The sequence below is a fragment of the Sceloporus occidentalis genome, unplaced genomic scaffold, assembly GCF_023333645.1.
Source record: "Sceloporus occidentalis isolate IW3139 unplaced genomic scaffold, rSceOcc1.0.p SCAF_2, whole genome shotgun sequence".
In the NCBI taxonomy this organism is placed as follows: domain Eukaryota; kingdom Metazoa; phylum Chordata; class Lepidosauria; order Squamata; family Phrynosomatidae; genus Sceloporus; species Sceloporus occidentalis.
This window is the reverse complement of record NW_028316982.1, coordinates 66,371,241-66,389,498: the sequence shown is the minus strand read 5'-3', so window position 1 is coordinate 66,389,498 and position 18,258 is coordinate 66,371,241. Positions and strand designations below refer to the sequence as shown.

At 39.1% G+C, this 18,258-nt stretch overlaps 1 protein-coding gene across 1 annotated transcript in view; it reads left to right on the top strand.

Annotated features, from left to right (window-relative positions):
- SORCS1 (sortilin related VPS10 domain containing receptor 1) overlaps positions 1-18,258 on the top strand; it is a 539,126-nt gene that overhangs the window by 335,322 nt on the left and 185,546 nt on the right. Inside the window, exon 4 of the mRNA XM_089508330.1 lies at positions 17,452-17,610. Coding sequence (XP_089364456.1) covers positions 17,452-17,610 — 159 coding nt within the window. The remainder of the gene's footprint in view (positions 1-17,451; positions 17,611-18,258) is intronic.

Below are 18,258 nucleotides of genomic sequence, written 5' to 3'. Positions count from 1 at the left end.
TGATTGTATTTTTACTGCTAGGAAAGGGAAGAGGTGCCTGTGCGTTTTTTTCTGTCACAGATGCTAAAATAAGTTGGCTGACCATGGTTACTACTGAATAGGAAATTTCATTTGTTGCTCTGGCTCAGGTAGAAAATTGAAGAGGGCTTTGCAGAATCAGTGGTGTCTCCCACTGATTTCCATTCCTTTTGCTATTCAGCCATCTGGACTGACATCCTACATCGTATGAGTGGATGTAGTGGTGGATGTTCATCCTTCATTTGTGTGTAGCCCTGCCCACATACTCCATTGTGTTACCCATTCTTCTCTCCCTCCTCAATGAATGCAGCTTCAAAGTGGCAGATGTCAGGGATGATGGGAGTTGTAGCTCTTCACCTCCGGCTCTAACTCACCACCTTGTTAGGCAGCAGAGCTGACCAGCTTTGGTCAGTGGTTAATGCTTTTCTTCAAAGCAGCAGAGTTTCAGAGAATAGGCTGAAGACCCTGACAAACTCTCCAAGCCTTCTCACTCTTCTTACACAGATGTCTCCAAACTTCTCCAGGATTCTGCTGGCTCTTGTATCTTCACTCAAGACACCAGACAACTCAGTAGTCTTATATAAAAGATCTACTTTATTCTACTATATACAAGTACTATATGCCCTACAAATCACAATCTCTACAATCTCTAATACTCCACAATATCTCCAAACTACTCCAACTACCCAACAAAAACATTGGCAAACAATGCAATTATTATAGCCATTGTTAATCACCGCCCACTAGTCAGTTTCCACCCAGTGGGTGTGTACATTCATTTTGATTGGTTCACATAGTTCAACCCACACTTAAGACCAACCCAAGTATTTCATCATTTTACCTTGTACACTTAATGAATCTCAGGTGTTTCCAATTGTACATTCTATAATTCTGTCCTTGACTTTCAAGACTTCTAAATTACATTAGCTTTTTCACCTGTGTAGCTTCTTAATTGCTCTTGCTTAGTCATTGTGACTTTCACATACATATTTTATTTCTATTACTGTATGTCCCATGTTGCATTTTCCTTAACAGCAGATTACTCCCCCATTGCCATTTAGTGATTACTCCCCAATTGCCATTGAAAGCCAGATGCCACATAAGCAGCATCTGGCTGTACTTCTGCATGAAGGAAGAATAACAGGTGCAATTCTTCTAGATCTCTAGTGATTTTATTAGATGTCCAGGAGGGCAACAGTTGTTTTTTTTCTCACCTGCAGATAGACACTTCCTGGTCAACCTGTATCTGCACCCTCTCTAGCTACTAGAATCATAGAATTCTAGAGTCATAGAGTTGAAGAGCCCACAAAAGTCATCCCAGTCCAACCCCCTCCATGCAGGAATACACAAACAAAGCATTCCCAACAGATGGCCATCTAACCCTTGTTTAGAAACTTCCAAATACGGAAACTCCACCACTTTCCACGGCAGTATATTCCACTGTCAAGTTTACCATCAGGAGGTTCTTCCTAACATTTAGGTGGAATATCTTTTTCCTGTAGTTTGAGTCCACTACTCTGAGTTCAAGATTCTAGAGCATCAGAAAACAAGCCTGTTGCATCCTCAATATATTCCTTCAAATATTTAAATACGACTATAATGTCACCTCTTAACCTTCTCTTCACCAGGCTAAACATATTCAATTCCCACTCCTCATTGGGAATGGTTTCTAGTCCTTTCACCATTTCGGTCACCCTCCTTTGGACATGCTCCAGCTTGCCCAGATCCTTCTTGAATTGTGGTGCTCAGAACTGGACACAGTATGCCAGGTGAGGCCTGACCAAAGCAGAATAGAGTGTTTCATGCTGGTCCACTAAGGGGCAAAGCAGACAGACAGCAAGGAGTGGCTTCTGACCACTCTGGCTGAGATCATGCCAGGACCACGCTGACCTCACAACCTGCTTCCAAAGCAGGCTGTAGTCCCAAGCCAGCCCCCACTAGGAGCTAAATTATTCTGGTTCTTTTTTCATAAGGTCCAAAGGACCAGACTGCAACACCAGAGTAGGGTCCAGCCACTTTGAACACCATGCCCCCACAGTGGCTGGAAGCCACTTTATTGTGACTCTGTGTTTTTGACTTAAGACACTTTGATCCCTTTCCCATGTAGTGCCATTAAGCCTGGTGTCACCAGAATCCTATATCTGTGTATTTTATTTTACTGCCCATGTAAAATCCTAAATTTCTTCCTATTGAAATTCATTTGGTTATTTTAGACCCAGCTTTCTAATCAGTTAAGGTCATTTTTGAATTCCAATCTTGTAATCTGGGTATTAGCTATACCTCCTAATTTAATGTCATCTGCAAATTTGATAAGTATGCCCTCTATTCTATCATCCAAGTTATTCATAAAGATGTTGAACAGCACTGGGCTTAGGACAGAACCCCGTAGCACCCCACTAGTCACTTCCCACCAGGTTGAGGAGAAGCCATTGCTGAGGTACCTTTTGGTACCTCTTGCATAACTGGCTTGAAATATCCATATGTACGTGTAACCCCAAGATAACAGTCCTAGAATATTTTGTTCCATATACACTCCCTGGCTCTGTGTTTTGATAAAATTGCTAAGTCTAGAGACTGTACATTAGGGACACAATTCTTTGATTATTTATTGTTACACTGAAAAATGAACCATTTCAAATGCCCCCCACCCCCACCCAAGCTGCACAAGATTACAGTAATCCTGCACAGTTTTGATGCTTTTCTTTTCATTTAAAGATTTGTTTGTTTGTTTTTTGCAAAAATGTTACAGCTGGGAGGTTGCAAACAACAACAGGTTTTGAACAAGCTATAATGTTTTAACTGTTGCTGATGACAAAAAACTCTCTGGTGATATTACTCTATCACAGGGATTAAGATTTTTGCAATAGTTGATAGTTTGTTTTTTTTAACTAATTTTCTATATGTTTGACCCTGTTTCTGATTGAGATGTATATTTCAGTATTATTTTTAAAGCTATTCCTATAGTGCAGAGCTTGCATTTCTAGATCACAGATGGAAACAAAAGCAATCATCTGCTACAGCATTAACATATCAATGGACGCCAAATTGAGTATCTCCAAATGTCAGATAACCAGCAATAAGAACTAACCAAATTAGACCAGTGTCTGGATGGACTACAAGTATCTAGGAAAAAAGGATATGTGGGTGGACTTTAGAACCATTCATGCATTCTGGAAAAGGTAGGACAAGACACTGTCACTGAAGTTGGTCTAGCAAATGACAGTCTGGAAGCTCAGAAGGGCTGCTCTGGCTTTAAGTCGAAACAGGTTCTTGAGACTGAAGAGATGCAGCAAAATAAAGCACTTTATAGCAAAATAACTCAATGGAATCATATTTTTCTACCATGTTAGGTTTGTTTTCTGAGTAAATTATTTAACTGTTCCCCCTTCCAGCTTCTTTTATTTTTCAGAAGAACCACCCCCTTCCATTGGAATCTTCTTATTTTTTAAAATCAGCTGTTGATCATGTCTTGTATGCACCATTACTTTCCGAGGGTCAATAGGTAGCAAAACATGAGAATGGTTTCTTTTTGATGGCCCCTCCACATACATGCAGTTATTTGCCCCATGGGGTTAGGCTAACTTCTCTTTTGATTCTGTGGTTTAATTTTCTATTTATTGTTAGTTCTAATGTCATGTTCTTGCTCTTTAGTGACACTTTTTAGCTTTCTAATTGTAGTAGACTGTTGTTATTTTTATGCTAGCTTTATCTTTTGTAAGTTATTTTGGAATAGCCTAACTGCCCTAAAGGCACAGATCCTGTCTGATCTTAGAAGCTAAGCATATTCAGCCCTGGTTAGTACTAGGATGGGAAACTGACCATATATTGTAATCCATTTCCTTAGTACACACAAAAGATCTGATGTTTGGATTCACATCAAGACCATCCGTTCTTATCTGAGCCCTTTTTGATGAAAGGGCAGTTCCAAAAATCTATCTGCTGTTTCCTTTAAAGACATCAATTTTGTGAAGTGTCTTTAATTTACAGAAGAGCCAGCAACATGCATATTATTTGCAAATTATATTGCTCACACTAATTGTCTTTTGTTAAAGTAGCTATACAAAGTCAGCAAAATTCTTTTGTTAATGTTTGCTATTATTTATGACAACCATAAACTGTAAGCATTTATCATCAAGGACAGGGGTAAAAGCTCTGAATTTTTCACCAGTTATGCCCAGAAAGCTATAGCTGATTTTTGAAAATGTTACTGTGCTCTATCCCAGCTTAATTGGGCATTTGTTTTGGCTCTGCTCTTACTCTGTAAGGCTGCTGCTACACTGCAGGATTAATGCAGTTTGGCATTGTTTTAACTGTCATGGCTCTGGCCTATGGAATCCTGGGATTTCTACTTTGTTATGGCACCACAGCTCTTTGACAGAGAAGGCCAAATATATCACAAAACTACAAATTCCAGAATTCCATAGCATTGAGCCATGGCAATTAAAGCTGTCTCAAACTGCATTGATTCTGTGGGGCAGATGCAGCCCTCATTGCTTTTCTTTTCATCTATGATTTTTAATATCTTTGCCTGATGAAAAAGTCATTGTAGCTTTGAAAGCCTGCATGAGGCATTTTGTGCATTTAGTTGATCCAATAAAAGTATCAATGTATTGTGAATTTTTTATTTTATTGTTTTGCTGCATGGCCCATCTTTTTGAGGGGAAAAATGATGTCTCAACAATTTACACTCAACATATTTGGATTCAGCAAAATGTTTTACAGTTCACAACTTTTGTTACATGAAATTGATCCCTGCTTAACTATACATTTTCTGTACAAAAAACATTTGTGTGTGTGTGTGTGTGTGTGTGTGCACAGCAGAAATTCATGTTTCCACCAGAAAAAGAAATTGTGCAAAGAACTCATTTGGAGAAGTCCCAAACTGTGAATGGTATTCAAAAAGTGTACCATTTTCTCATTTTTTTCTTCCATGCAGAGAAGAGTGTTGAAATTACTCATTCTTGATTGCAAGAAGAAAGTGAACAAAGATTTACACTCTTAGCTGACTCACTGATAGTCCTATCCATTAGGAATTAGTCTCATCTCCCTCAAAGCACTGATAGATCAACCCTCTTTTAAAGCAAGGGTGGCAACACATGATCCAGAGGTTGCTTGTACCCTACCTTAATGTGTGTGTGTGTGTGTGCATGAGTGTGTATGTTCTCTAATCCTTTCCTTGGTCCCTGCTTTCTAAGACAGAACCTTCACTGTACCACATGGCAATGAATGTCATACCATCACTAGGCCATGAGAAGCTTACAACTCCAACCCAGATGGCTTATTACTTTTTAATGAACATCCACATGGGCAAAAACATGCCACAAGTTGTATTCTAGACCTAGAGGAATACAACTTTTGAAAAGTCTTCTCACAGTGCAGTACAGCACTGACTGCCACTTCTTCTCTAATACTAAAGCCAATGGATTGGTAAAGATTGATCTTGCCTGTGTTTGTGATTAAATATTCATATGTTAACATCTGTATGCAATTCCTCCTGAAGTTGTTCTTTTTTGTGTTACCTTTCCTATGAATTGTGACATTTAATTATGAGCAAGAGGTTGTAGTCCCATACAGACACATCAATATGATGAATAACAACCTGCCTAACAACTTGCACTGCTACTTGTGGCTGAGCATTTTTCTCCAAGTATTGCTTTGAAATAGAGTTGCTCTGTGTTTTTTTAAAAATGTATCACCTCTTCAATTTTTATTATTATTCAAGAACTACCGTAAAAAATAAAAACACCTTGCATTTTATTTAACATGGTCATTCCCATACTCTGTGTTGACCAAACTAAGAATCTCATTTGTACCAGAATAGAAACAAATTAAAAACGATAATAAAAAACACCCACTTACTTTGAAATAGGAGACCTAACATGAACCTCTTCAGCCAGCAAAATGAGTGTTTAACATATTTTTATGTCATTTGATCTCTCATAGAGTTCATTTAAATCTTGCTCTATGAAGACACCAATTCTCTTGCTAGGACAGTCAAGAGATTAAAAAGTTTAAACTTGCGTATTTAATAAAGGGCAGTGTTCTTTGTATTTAAGAGGCACAAAAACCATCATAATCTACTAGCACTGACTTGGTCATAAATCTTGTGGAAGTATAATTCTCTTACCCTCTATTTATCAAGCATAGAAAGAAATAGTACCCAGATATCGGCTTACTCCATTTTTCTTTGAGACTGTTTCATTACTCTGTATTACTATCATTCATGATGTTAAAGTAAGAGCAAAGCAGGAAGACATAATCTTAGTAATAGAATGGCCATGACTGGACTGCCAATGGAGAAACGAATGCAGATTTTAGTAACATACACAGAGGCCTTTCAAACTATAGTGGTGTGATAAATTAATTAAATAAATAAATGATTCCACCTTAGCTGATACATATAGCACTGTTATTCTGCTTTTACTGACATGGCTGCATCCTATGAAATCATAGGATTTGTAGTCTTGTGAAGCACTAGAGATCTCTGGCTATGAAGTACGCTTCCTAATCTACGAATCATAGAATTCCATAGGAATGAACCAGGTTAGTTAAATTGAAATCATAATATTATAACTGAGTAGGCCCTATAATCCCTGAAAGTCCAGATCTGTACAGTTCTGAATCTAAGACTGCTGAATGCATGTGAAAGGGGAAATAGGATTCTGGCAGTAGGCACATTACCGACCCATATTCATTACTGTGGATAAACCTTTGAAGCAAAAGTTGAGAAACATGGTTCTTTAGATGTGTTTGGACTGCAACTGCCAAGAAGCCATTGTTAAAGCTTTCCAGCAGCATCTAGAGAGCATTGAGCAATGGCAGATAATGGGATTTTTCACTAGCAGCTAATGAATGACACATCATCCATCTCTGTTGTATGCACACAGTGTACACACAGTTATTATGTGGTGAAGATCATGCAACCAGGATCTCTGGTTGTTTGCACAAAGGGGAGCTATATTGATGATATCTGCAGCACACACATGGAATGTGTACAATTCTGCCAATGTGATTCTACTTCCTCCATGCCATGGACATGTGTCTGTACTGGTAATGTGGGATCCCCAGCCCAAAAAAAAAATTCTAAGGGATATAGATAGAAATCAAACAAAAAAAGCATGTTAAATATCCAAAAATTAATATAGGACAAGCAGCTCTTATTTCTGTCTTCAACCATTTCCAGTGTTGCTTTCATCTTCTACCTACTATTAGGTTAAGAAATTCTTCCTCACCCTATATCTGAGTAGTGTTTTCCCTGAAGCAAAGAGGCTGTATGCATCACTTGCTACATTAGATAGTTAACATGAAAATGGCCAAACCTGGCTGGCAAATGCACGGACAGGGCCAAGATTATTAACAAGACATTTGCCCAGGGTGACAGAGAGTTCATTATCTGTAGAACATTGTGAGAATGGGTGAACTGAAGGCAAGACAGCTGCTGAGTAGGATTTAGCCCATGGGGAATAAGGGATTTACACAGACGGGGAGATCCATAGCTGCAGGAATTTCTACTCCATTTATTTTTATTAAGCCTCATAAACACTGAATCATATATCTGCATCCACTGGGAGACTAGTTCATAGACTTATATGGCTCATTATAAGATGTTCTTTCACAATATTCATCTCAAATGTCCTTGTTCTTAATAAGATCCCATTTGTCCTACCTATGTAGGCATGGGCAGAAAACCTGTTGGTGCACAACGCCAGAATAATTGTGCTGGTGTAGGTGGTAGTTTCAGGAAGTAAAAGTCCATGGGTATTGAAGCTTTGAAGGAAGTGAGACAATGGAGATCCAGTCGGCCCTTCTTATACACAGATTTTTTTATATTCGGATTCAAGCATACATGGTTTGAAAATGTTCAAAAAAAGTATAAATTTCAAATATCAAACCTCGATTTTCCATTTTTGATAAGGGACACCATTTTGCTATGTCATTATTTTTAATGGGACTTGAACATACACAGATTTTGTTATACATGAGGGATCTTGGAACCAAACCTCAGTGTATAACAAGAGTTCATTGTATAAACTGCTTGTGGCTAACTGATGTTTGGCTGGTATTCTGTTAGTGGTATACATAGGTATAAGTCTACCTTATTCTATTTTATCATTTTGGTTGTTGCAGGCATTGGTATTTCCTTTGGTCTTGTTCAATAAACAAAGCCTTCCTTATGCTTACTATTGAGGCCTGAGTGCTGCATGATGTGGTGAGCTCCTGTCACTAGTCCCAGCCTCTGCCAACCTAGCAGTTCGAAAGCATACAAATGCAAGTAGATAAATAGGTATTACTTCCGTGGAAAGGTAAAAGCATTTGATGCAGTCATGCTGGCCACACAACCACCTGAGTAATCCTTGGACAATGCTGGCTCTTCCATTTAGTAATGAAGATGAGCACTGTCCCTTGCAGATGATTACAACGACATACAGTCAAGGACGACCTTTACTTTTTTTAAAAGGCTCATCTTCATGGGTATTTCATGGTTTGTGTGTGTGTGTGGTGGGGGGGGATCAGAGAAACTTCTAGGTATGTCCCAATAATCAGGTGCAAAGGGATTGCATCATCTGCTGAAACCTTCAGAGAATCCTCGCAAATTTCAGCACATAATGTAATCATTTTTCATCTGGCTATGAGGCCATAGCCAGATGCTGCCATTTCTGGTTCTTCCCACAGGTGCCTGAATTTTATGTCTGGGGAGTGTTCAATGGTCAGCAGCAATGTAGCTCTATATGCTGAACTATTGAGCTATGCTGTGCCAAACAGGGGTCTGGCCATAGTCTGCCTCTGTCGTCATTGCTACATGATCCTAGAAAACAGGGAAGCTTAGTTCATCAGTGGGATTTTGGTCCTAATTTCCCTACATTTCCCTCTCCTTACCAGGAGATTTACGCTCTAAATCTACTTCTGAATTTCTTTTCATCTTTATGCAAGAGTCGGTAGAATACTGTAAAAATGACATAATTGTACACAATGGATCATTCATATTTTGTGATTTAAAAGCACATACATAGGTAGTATAAATTGTTCTCTTGCAGCCTGAGACCAAATTTGGAGTCTTGTCTGCATTTGGGAGTATGATTTAATTGTTTTGCTCAGTTATTTAATAACCCACTTTCTCCCAATATGGGTTTCAAGGCAACTCTCAGCAAGATGAAAGCAAACTACAACTTTTCAAAACCCAATTATAATTTAAACATTTAAAATGCTATTGTGTTTAAAACAGCAGTAAGTTACATATTTTGAAAGCATTAAGACATAAAAGAAAGTCCAGTGCTTTATAATTCATCATTTCCCATCCCAGTAACTTCAGGCATTTTCAGAGTTGTGAGTTTGTGTGTGAATTCGTATTGTGTCTATGGAGATTAGTGCATCAGCTATCAATCCTGTGCTCAGCATGGGATGTAAATGCACAGGATGGATTGTATTGCACAGCTCCATCCCCAGGAGAAGCCCATATTGGGTATGGGATCAGTACTGCCTGGGGATGGAGTTGTGTGATACAATCCATCCCTGTGCATTTACATCCTTTGCCCAGCAAGGGAATGAAAGCTGGTGTGCTAATCTCCTATGTGTTTGCAAGAGAATGAGGGAGAAAGGAGATAACACATTTATCTTTGATCCTGTTAACTTTATATTTGGGCTTCCAAGACTGGGGTGTAGCCTCCAGCTACTGGATCAATGCTTCCCCATCTTTTAGCATACATGCTAACTGGTATCATTACGTTCCATAGAATTTACTTCCAAAAACATGTACAGCAGCCTAGGTGTGCATAATACATCACTGACAGATTATCAAGATATGTAAAAATTTGATACATGTAAACAAAGTGAAACATGCAAACATATTTTGTCTCATTTGGTTCATTAATTATAGAATGTATGTGTGAAACAAAATGAAATAACAAATAAAGTGACAGATGTCACTCATGTTCCTTTATATTCTCTTTCGGAAGTGCTGTCAATTAACATTATGGTGTATTATACAATAATTATTTTCTTGGCCACTAGTCAGCAAAAGCAGCTTTGCAGAAGCCATAGCAAAATACTTGACTTACCAATTTGTATAATTCAGCTAAAATCTCCCCTCCCAGCCACTTTGGTTTTGTTTGTTTGTTTGTTTTGCTTCTGTTCATTTTTGTAGTCATTATGCATACAGTATTTCAGTTTATGGCTGAAACAAAAATATACTAAATACAACTTTGGTTTCAAAATTTCCACGTAGCCCATTGAGGATTTTCCATATGGTTCAGTTCCACAGAACCATTTAGTCATTTATTTTAAAACATTTCTGCCTCACCCTTTAGCCAAAAAGGCTCTCAGAGCAACTTTCCAGAAAGGTAGCATGACAGTCTTTGTCCTCTGGCTTGCAATCCAAATAAGACATGACATAAGGGTTGAAAGGGAGGCAGAGGAAATTAATCCAATGCTTGTAACTAGATGGAAATGGTTCAAATAGCTTTCTGGAATGGCTGCTGCTTTTTAACAATTTAGGAAGAAAGGCTGATGTCTCTGCGGCCACTTATTGTCTTCTTGCAGGTGTACCATGTCTAAGCAGTCAGATAGTAAAATGTCATCTCAAGCTGCTGTGCAAACACCTAGACTAGTAGACTGCTTGCACTTTTCTATAATGTATAGGACCTCAGACCTTCCTCTTGTTGACCGTTAAGCTTTCAACTTAGCTGCAAATTGCAATAAAAGAGCCCATAAACAGCTGCAGATGAAGAGTGCTCTTGGCAGCAGCTGGCCCCAGCATCAAGGAGGTGTGCCTGCTGGGGATCTTCTCCCTCTCAAAACATTAAACAATAATCAAATAATTTATTTCAGCAGTCATATTGCCTTCCATTAGTACTTTGCATGCATGTTCATAAATTTAATATGAATAGTCCAGAAGTGAGAGAAATCCTACTTTGGTTAATGAGGTTGTATGCATGTTTTATAATGATGCCTCTGTGCACTGTTAACCCCATAATGCCATCAGGGAAGAAGCAAGGATGTGCACATACAGACACATACATGTTGCTGTTGTTGTGTGCCTTCACATCATTTCCAATCTATGGTGACCATAAGGTGAACCTATCACCCAGGTTTTCTTGCAAGATTTGTTCAAAGGGCGTTTGCCTTTGCCTTTCTCTGAGGCTGAGAGAGTGTGACCTTTCCAAGATCACCATGTTGGTTTCCATGGCTGAGACGTGATTTGGACCCATCTCCAAAGTTGCAGTCCAGTACTCAAACCACTGCACCGTGCTGGCTCTCATACACAGACATGCACATTTTACATTTCTACATTTTTATTGGCACCTGTGATTTTGTTTCCTAAGACTAACAAGTCTCCATATTTGATAATGGGTTTTACATGTACTAGTTATAGCATGCAGCCCTAATTTGTCAGTAAGGAGAAGAAGAAATCATTGTTTGAGATTGAGGGTAATATTGAATGTGGTGCTTTCTCCTTGAACTATAACTCCCCTGATCCCCATGTTGCCTGAAAGTGACTGTTCACTACTGGATTCCTTGACAGATTTCCAGTTTGTGGACACATGGTGGTTTTGTTTGCAACTGGATACAGAAATGTGTTACCCTAGCATCCTAGCTGGCTTCACTGTATTGCTTCCACATTCTGTCACATGCTGAAAAGTCTCTGCATCTTGTAAAAAACCTTATTATTCTTTGAGAGAGATTATCCGCTCTACTATTATTTTTATCCCAGTAGTAGCTGGAATTTGTGACAAATACAATCACCATGTATCTAATTGTGGTTTTATTTGTTTTTCGGCCAACTGGATATTTTTATTTTTGGCCCCAAATCCTGTATGTGACTGCCTATCTTAATAGTTCTTTGTACATTTAATATCTTTGTGTGTTCCTGTCTGTTGTAGACAGAAGTGGAATTGTAATACTTAAAAAAATGTTATGTTTTTGACAAGAATTGTATTATGGATTCTGCAGTCAGCTGCAAAGGAAAAGTTCCCCTCTTCCCTGTTCGCCAAGATCTATTGAATATATTCTGTCTTTATCATTTTCCAGACTGGCTTGTGCAAATCATCCTTTGTTCAAAACTTCCTAATGACTTTTTAGCTAATAATAAAAATGAGGGGAAAATGAATATAAATGAATATAACAAACAATGTGATCAAATGGCTGCAAATGGATATTGAAATCTGTGCAAAAGTTATAATTTACCATCTGCAAAGAGTGGGTGGGAAGATAAGCCTAAAAAAAAAATAGCTGGGAGTTTATGGGAGTTTAAGATCCAGACGGATAAACGATTACTATGTCAGACATAACTGTAGTTGAAAAAGAAGAAGAAAATTACAGATGTCGCAGTCCTTCAGGACAATCAAAGGGGAAGAATGATAAAATACTGAAATCTACAAATGGAGATTCAGTACCTCTGGGAATAATGGCTCCAGTGGTGATAAGTGCACTGGGAGCAATTCCAAACAGGCTTTTAAGTTGCCTTGGGTCTCTTGGAAAGAGGAAGGTAAGATATAAATTGAATGAATGAATGAATAAATAAATAAATAAAGGACAAAACATCTGAATGAAATTGCTATAGATAGCATTTCAATAGCAGAATACATGAAGTGATGCTACTTGGAAGATGCCACATTATTGAATGTTTCCTAGGTTTTTTAGAACTAGAACAATTAATGATCCAAAATTCTAGTCAGTACTACTACTGACTAGTAGTGTTATTTTTGTTCCTGCTCCTCTACTCTTATTCTTAGAATGAGCATCCCACTTAGTAAACTGCCTATTAGCAATGTTTCCCTCCTAAATGACAGGAGATGGGTTTGAGTACACACTAGTCTCAACCCACTCTGGTCAGACTTAGTGTTAGTGGACATGGGAGGAGGACTGTTCATATTGGCTGTATGTTAGCCACAAGGTTTGAAAGGAACACAATGCATACCGGCTGTGTTAAGTACCGAGGTCATGTGGAGAGTTCTACTTGTGTTTAAGTGAATCCAAATTCACTAAAAGAATGTGTTTTGTCCTTTTCAAAACGTGCCACTCAACATAGCAAGATCTAATCAGATACTTAGAAAAAGTGCATGGGACCAGTGTGTACAGTTCTTTACGCTATTGATGCAGGCACTATACCTTGCTCAGTCTGAAAGTTTAAATTGGTTTCAATTATTGTTGGGCCAAATAAACCCACTGAAAGGGGTATGTATGACTTTGGGTTTATCCAACTGCAGAATTAAAGCAGTTTGACACTACTTTAACTGGCATGCAAATCCTGGGATTTGCAGTTTGGTGAGATATTCAGGCTGGTCAGTCAGAGAGCTCTGGTACTGCACCAAATTACAGATTCTAGGATTCTGTAGGATAGAGTCATGGCAGTTAAAGTGGTGACAATCTGCATAAATTCTGCAGTGTGGATATACTCTTAAGTAAAACAAAGAACAGGACTTGTAAAGATTACTTTTTTGGATTATAACTCTTAGAATCTCTGGCTATGCTGGGTTTGGTACTCTGGGATTTATAGTCCAAAAAATTGTAAACTCTGGTCTGACATCATTCTGTATGTCTGCTGTAAAGTGTAGCATTCTGTTAGATCAAAGGATAGTTGGAAGAGTTTATAGATGCAACAGCATTTCCAGCTAATAGATTTTTTTGCTGTGATATGTTCAAGCAAGATAAATTTTAGAAACCATGCCTAGAATTTTCATGGCACTTGATAAATTCTTATGTCAGACATATATCTGGGCATGTGTGTGTGTAGGGTTGCCATTTCACGGTGGTGGGTGGGACTTTCCCGCCCCCTGGGGGGCGTGCCCAGTCCCGTCGCGACCCTGACCCCGCCCCCGGGTGGCTGCCCAACTCTGAGCTCCCAGGGCTGCTGCCTGCCTTCTATAGAGTGCTGCCTATGAAACATGCCTGGAGCAGCAGCAGGAGGACTGAAACCAGCAGGGGCGGGGTCTGCTGCACTGCCCTGCCTCTATTGGCCAGCCCTCTGCTTCCTTATTTGGGCAACATCCAAGCAGGGAGGAATTTACACTCAGGCAAGCTGCTTCCCCCTTTCTCTTTCCCCTCCTTCTCTTCTTCTTGTTACTCCGGGTTTTTTTTTCTTCTCCTCCTCTTCCCCTCCTCTTCCTCCTCTCCTTTTTCTTCCTTTCTTGCCCCTCCTCATCTTCTTTTTCTCTTTCTTCCTCTCTCTAAGCCCCCCTCCTCTTCTTCTCAGGGGTCCAGGGCTTCTCAAGGCTTTGCCCCCATTAGAAAAGAAAAAAAGGCTTTGGATCTGTCCCATAAATCCCTCCTAAGTTGAGACATACCTGGGAAAAAGAGGGGGCGAGGGGTTTGGGGGGGTTGGAGGGGGCAAGGAAAAGGAGGAAGGGGGGAATTCCTAAGAAGGCTTGGGAGTGGGAAATGTAGTTTGCAGTGGCACAAGGGACTGCCTGTGATCTTGCAAATGCTATGGCTGCTTGGAAGTGGGAAATGTAGTTTGCAGTGGCACAAGGGACTGCCTGTGATCTTGCAAATGCTATGCCTGGTTGGGAGTGGGAAATGTAGTTTTCAAAGGCACAAAGGACTGCCTGTGATCTTGCAAATGCTATGCCTGCTTGGAAGTGGGAAATGTAGTTTGCAATGGCACAAGGGACTGCCTGTGGTCTTTAAATGCTATGGCTGCTTGGAAGTGGGAAATGTAGTTTTCAGTGGCACAAGGGACTGCCTGTGATCTTGCAAATGCTAGCTTGGAAGTGGGAAATGTTCTTGTAGAATTGGCGGGGAGGTGTTTGGCCAGAAAGAGAAGTACATTTCAGCCTTCTGTCTAGGAATAATGCCAAAATGTCCCCCATTTTGAGCAAGCCTAAGAAACATGCATTTATATTAACATTTTTAAAAAAGTTATCAATTTTTTCATGTGTCCTCCATTTTTTTAAAAAACGTGTCCTACATTTGTCCTACATTTGTCCCAGTTTGGAGGTCCTGCCTTATGGCAACCCTATGTGTGTGACACACATGCTTGAACATCCATACACATACAGAAGGTAAAAGAGGTAGATTAATATGCAAATGACACAGTTGGGTGAGATTAATGGTGTGCTAATATACATTAGTTTTCATTTGGTTTTGAGTAATGGAACTAACCATCTGTCAAATCACTTTTTTTCTTTTGGAATGATGGCACTGTTTGTTTGTCATCCAGCATGATGATTCCTTTTTGTTTAGTCTATATGCCAATGGTTGTATGTTTCATTTATGAAGTTTTTAATGTTCCAAAAGTCACATATGTTGGATTTTGTCAATGTGCTACATTACTGTAGAATATGCATGCAGTCAATTTAATATGGCCAAAAATCTAAAGAACTGATATCTGTATGCAAGAGAGCAGAGCTCGTGCATAGCCAGAGCTTAATGTTCTTGCCATAGTAGTTCCCACTGCCAAAGAGACAATCTGTTATTCATTTTGAAAAACCATCATTTTTTTTGCCAGTGAAAAGTGCTGCAGTTTTGAGTGACTGCACATTTCTGCCCCACATATGCATTGCATAACACATCATTGGATCCTGTTCCATGTTTTTATTTTGCTAGTGGTATTTTACTGTTCCAGTGGGCTTCCAGTCTGATCATTCATTTATTTGGATTCCTAAGGCCAGAATGAAATATTGAAAATGTTAGAGATAAGCAGGTTCAAAGTGAAGAGGAAAACTGCATGGAAATATGGATGATAAACAGAGAAGCAGGGAGATCCATTGTGCAAAAACTGGAATCAGTACTAATTTTTAACCCCTCTATTTTAAGCTGGTCTCCATTTAAGCTGGTCTCCTGTTATATTGCTTATCTACATGATTCCTCTGGTCCAGCCTAATTTTTAATCTGGGCTCTATATCCTCTCTGTAAGTGGGATGGGAAAATGGAAAGGTGTGACTTAAGTGACATTAATGATAGTTATCTGGGCGAAGAGGAGAAGGATCGTCATGTCGGGCCACCACAGCTGATTGGATGATGCCAGTGTTTTATGAACTAACAGTGAAGTATATTGAATTCGTTCAGTCCATGTCTAACACAGATCTCTTGTAATGAAGTCAAATCTGAATAAAGGTTTGTGTCTATCAGAATTTAACTGTTTCACTTTGGGAAAAGGCCAGTGTGGACATGTGGGAAGTAGTTGAATGTGGCACAAGCTGCCTCTAAATCCACCATGTAAGCACAACCAGCCAGCCATTAAAATCACAGATTAGATATGTAGAGTTGACATGAAATCACCCAAGAAGTTCTGATGCATGAATTCAAGGTGTGTAATGTCAGCTACAACAATCTTTTTGATTTTGTTCTTACTTCTTATAGCCTCCATAGTCTTGCTAAGCACATTTGAGCAGTACTCTACTCTACTCTACTCTACTCTACACACTCCTTTATTTTGTGTTTACCTGGTAATGATCAAATTAAATTATAGGGGCATATTCCTTTGCTTTCTGTTGTTTTGGTACTCTTTAGATGAATGTATCTTGATTATTTGCTGTAGAGCTGTTCTTTATTTTTCCAATGGGATCATACTTTCCTAGGCCAAGAGCTTGAATTGACATTGGTTAGTTAAGTATAGGGAGATTCAATAAGAACAAAGACATTTTTTCTTTAAATATAGATGAATTAATTGTCAGTACAAACTTCTGGGCTTCTAAATAATTATATTTACCCATCTAATATATATTTACTAGCAAAAATAACAGCCAAGATCCTGCATCAAGAGATGTAGCTATGATGACAGATCTTTATTGCTTCAACTACATCTCCTTGTGTTACCACAAACAAACAAAAAACAATCATAGAAACTATGTAGCATCACTGACAGATTTCCAAGCCACTAGGGAGCAGAGCAGTGAGTAAACAAGCATCTAGCTCTCTCTCAATTATGAGGTGATTTGCAACAGGTAGACACAACTGCATTTCACTGCTGGGAGAGGGCTGGATATGTCTTCACTCACCAGCCTACTTTCAAGTGCCTTGGAAATCCCTATGTTGGTAGTGCTGCCTGGCTTCTAAGGTGAGCATTTGAATGGCTTTCAGTTGCTACACTGCTGCAATGACAAACAAACAAACAAAAAGTGAATTCAATGTTTGCAATATAAGTCTGGTTTACAACATTGTGAATAATAAGCAGCATGACAGCCCTAATGTTTTATAGCAACACTGATTAGAGTGAAGGCATAGAGTAATTTTGCCTTAAGATGGACTGAATTAACAGAATATTTGGAGAAATTCTAATAAGCAAGATGTTTAGCTACTGAACTCCTTTTCCATTGAGAAAGTCACCTTAGTTTTTGTCTCAGTTTGTGTTTGCTGCACTTTGGTTATTCTGAAATGCTGTGGAGACCACTAACAATTGACTAAAATGATTTCCTATAGATTTAGAGAGTTAATATTTTTATTTGTCTTCCCCATACTAAACTCCAGTCTTCATCTGTTGTTGTTTTTCCCTTACAGATTATGTTGCTCACTGACCCAGAGATTGAGAGCAGTCTCCTTATCAGTTCTGATGAAGGAGCCACCTATCAAAAATACCGACTGAACTTCTACATTCACAGCATGCTCTTCCACCCAAAACAAGAGGATTGGATTCTAGCCTACAGTCAGGATCAGAAGGTTGGTAGGGATACTTTAATTTGTTAGAGGGCCAGTTGTTGTGGGATTCTGGGAGTTGTTAGTAAAAAAAAAAAAGGTAACATTTCCATGCTCTAGTAACATGGTAGCTCCCTCAGCTGTGAACTTGAAAGAACTGAAGTGTGTGTTTGTGTGTTTCCCAACTAGCTCTCCTTTCCCAGAAGTATATTTTTAATCATTTAACCAACATCAGGGCTATATCCACCAAGAAGGCATTACACAAATTGGTTGCTACAGTAGAAAAGACCCTCTCACATGTCCTCCCCAGACCTCAGTCCTTGAGCAATTGTATAAAGGGATAGGCACTCCCTCATGTATTAAGTTCCTAAACTGTTTAAGGCTCTGGATATCATCACCTGCACCTTGAATCTAGTGTGGAACTGTATTGAAATCACTGTAATCCCTTTAAGACCTTTTTTTTATGTGGTGTCTATAACTGTATAGCAATCTCACTGTTGTGGTTTACATTAGCTGTGGCTTCTGAGTAATCTTCAGCCCCTTGAAGAATGCATTACAATAGTCTCATCTCAATGTTAGCAATACATGGACTACTGTAGCTAAGTTTCTCCCTGAAGAGCAGTCCAACCCTATCCAGGACATATTGTTTACCTGCTTTTGAGATCCAAGAAC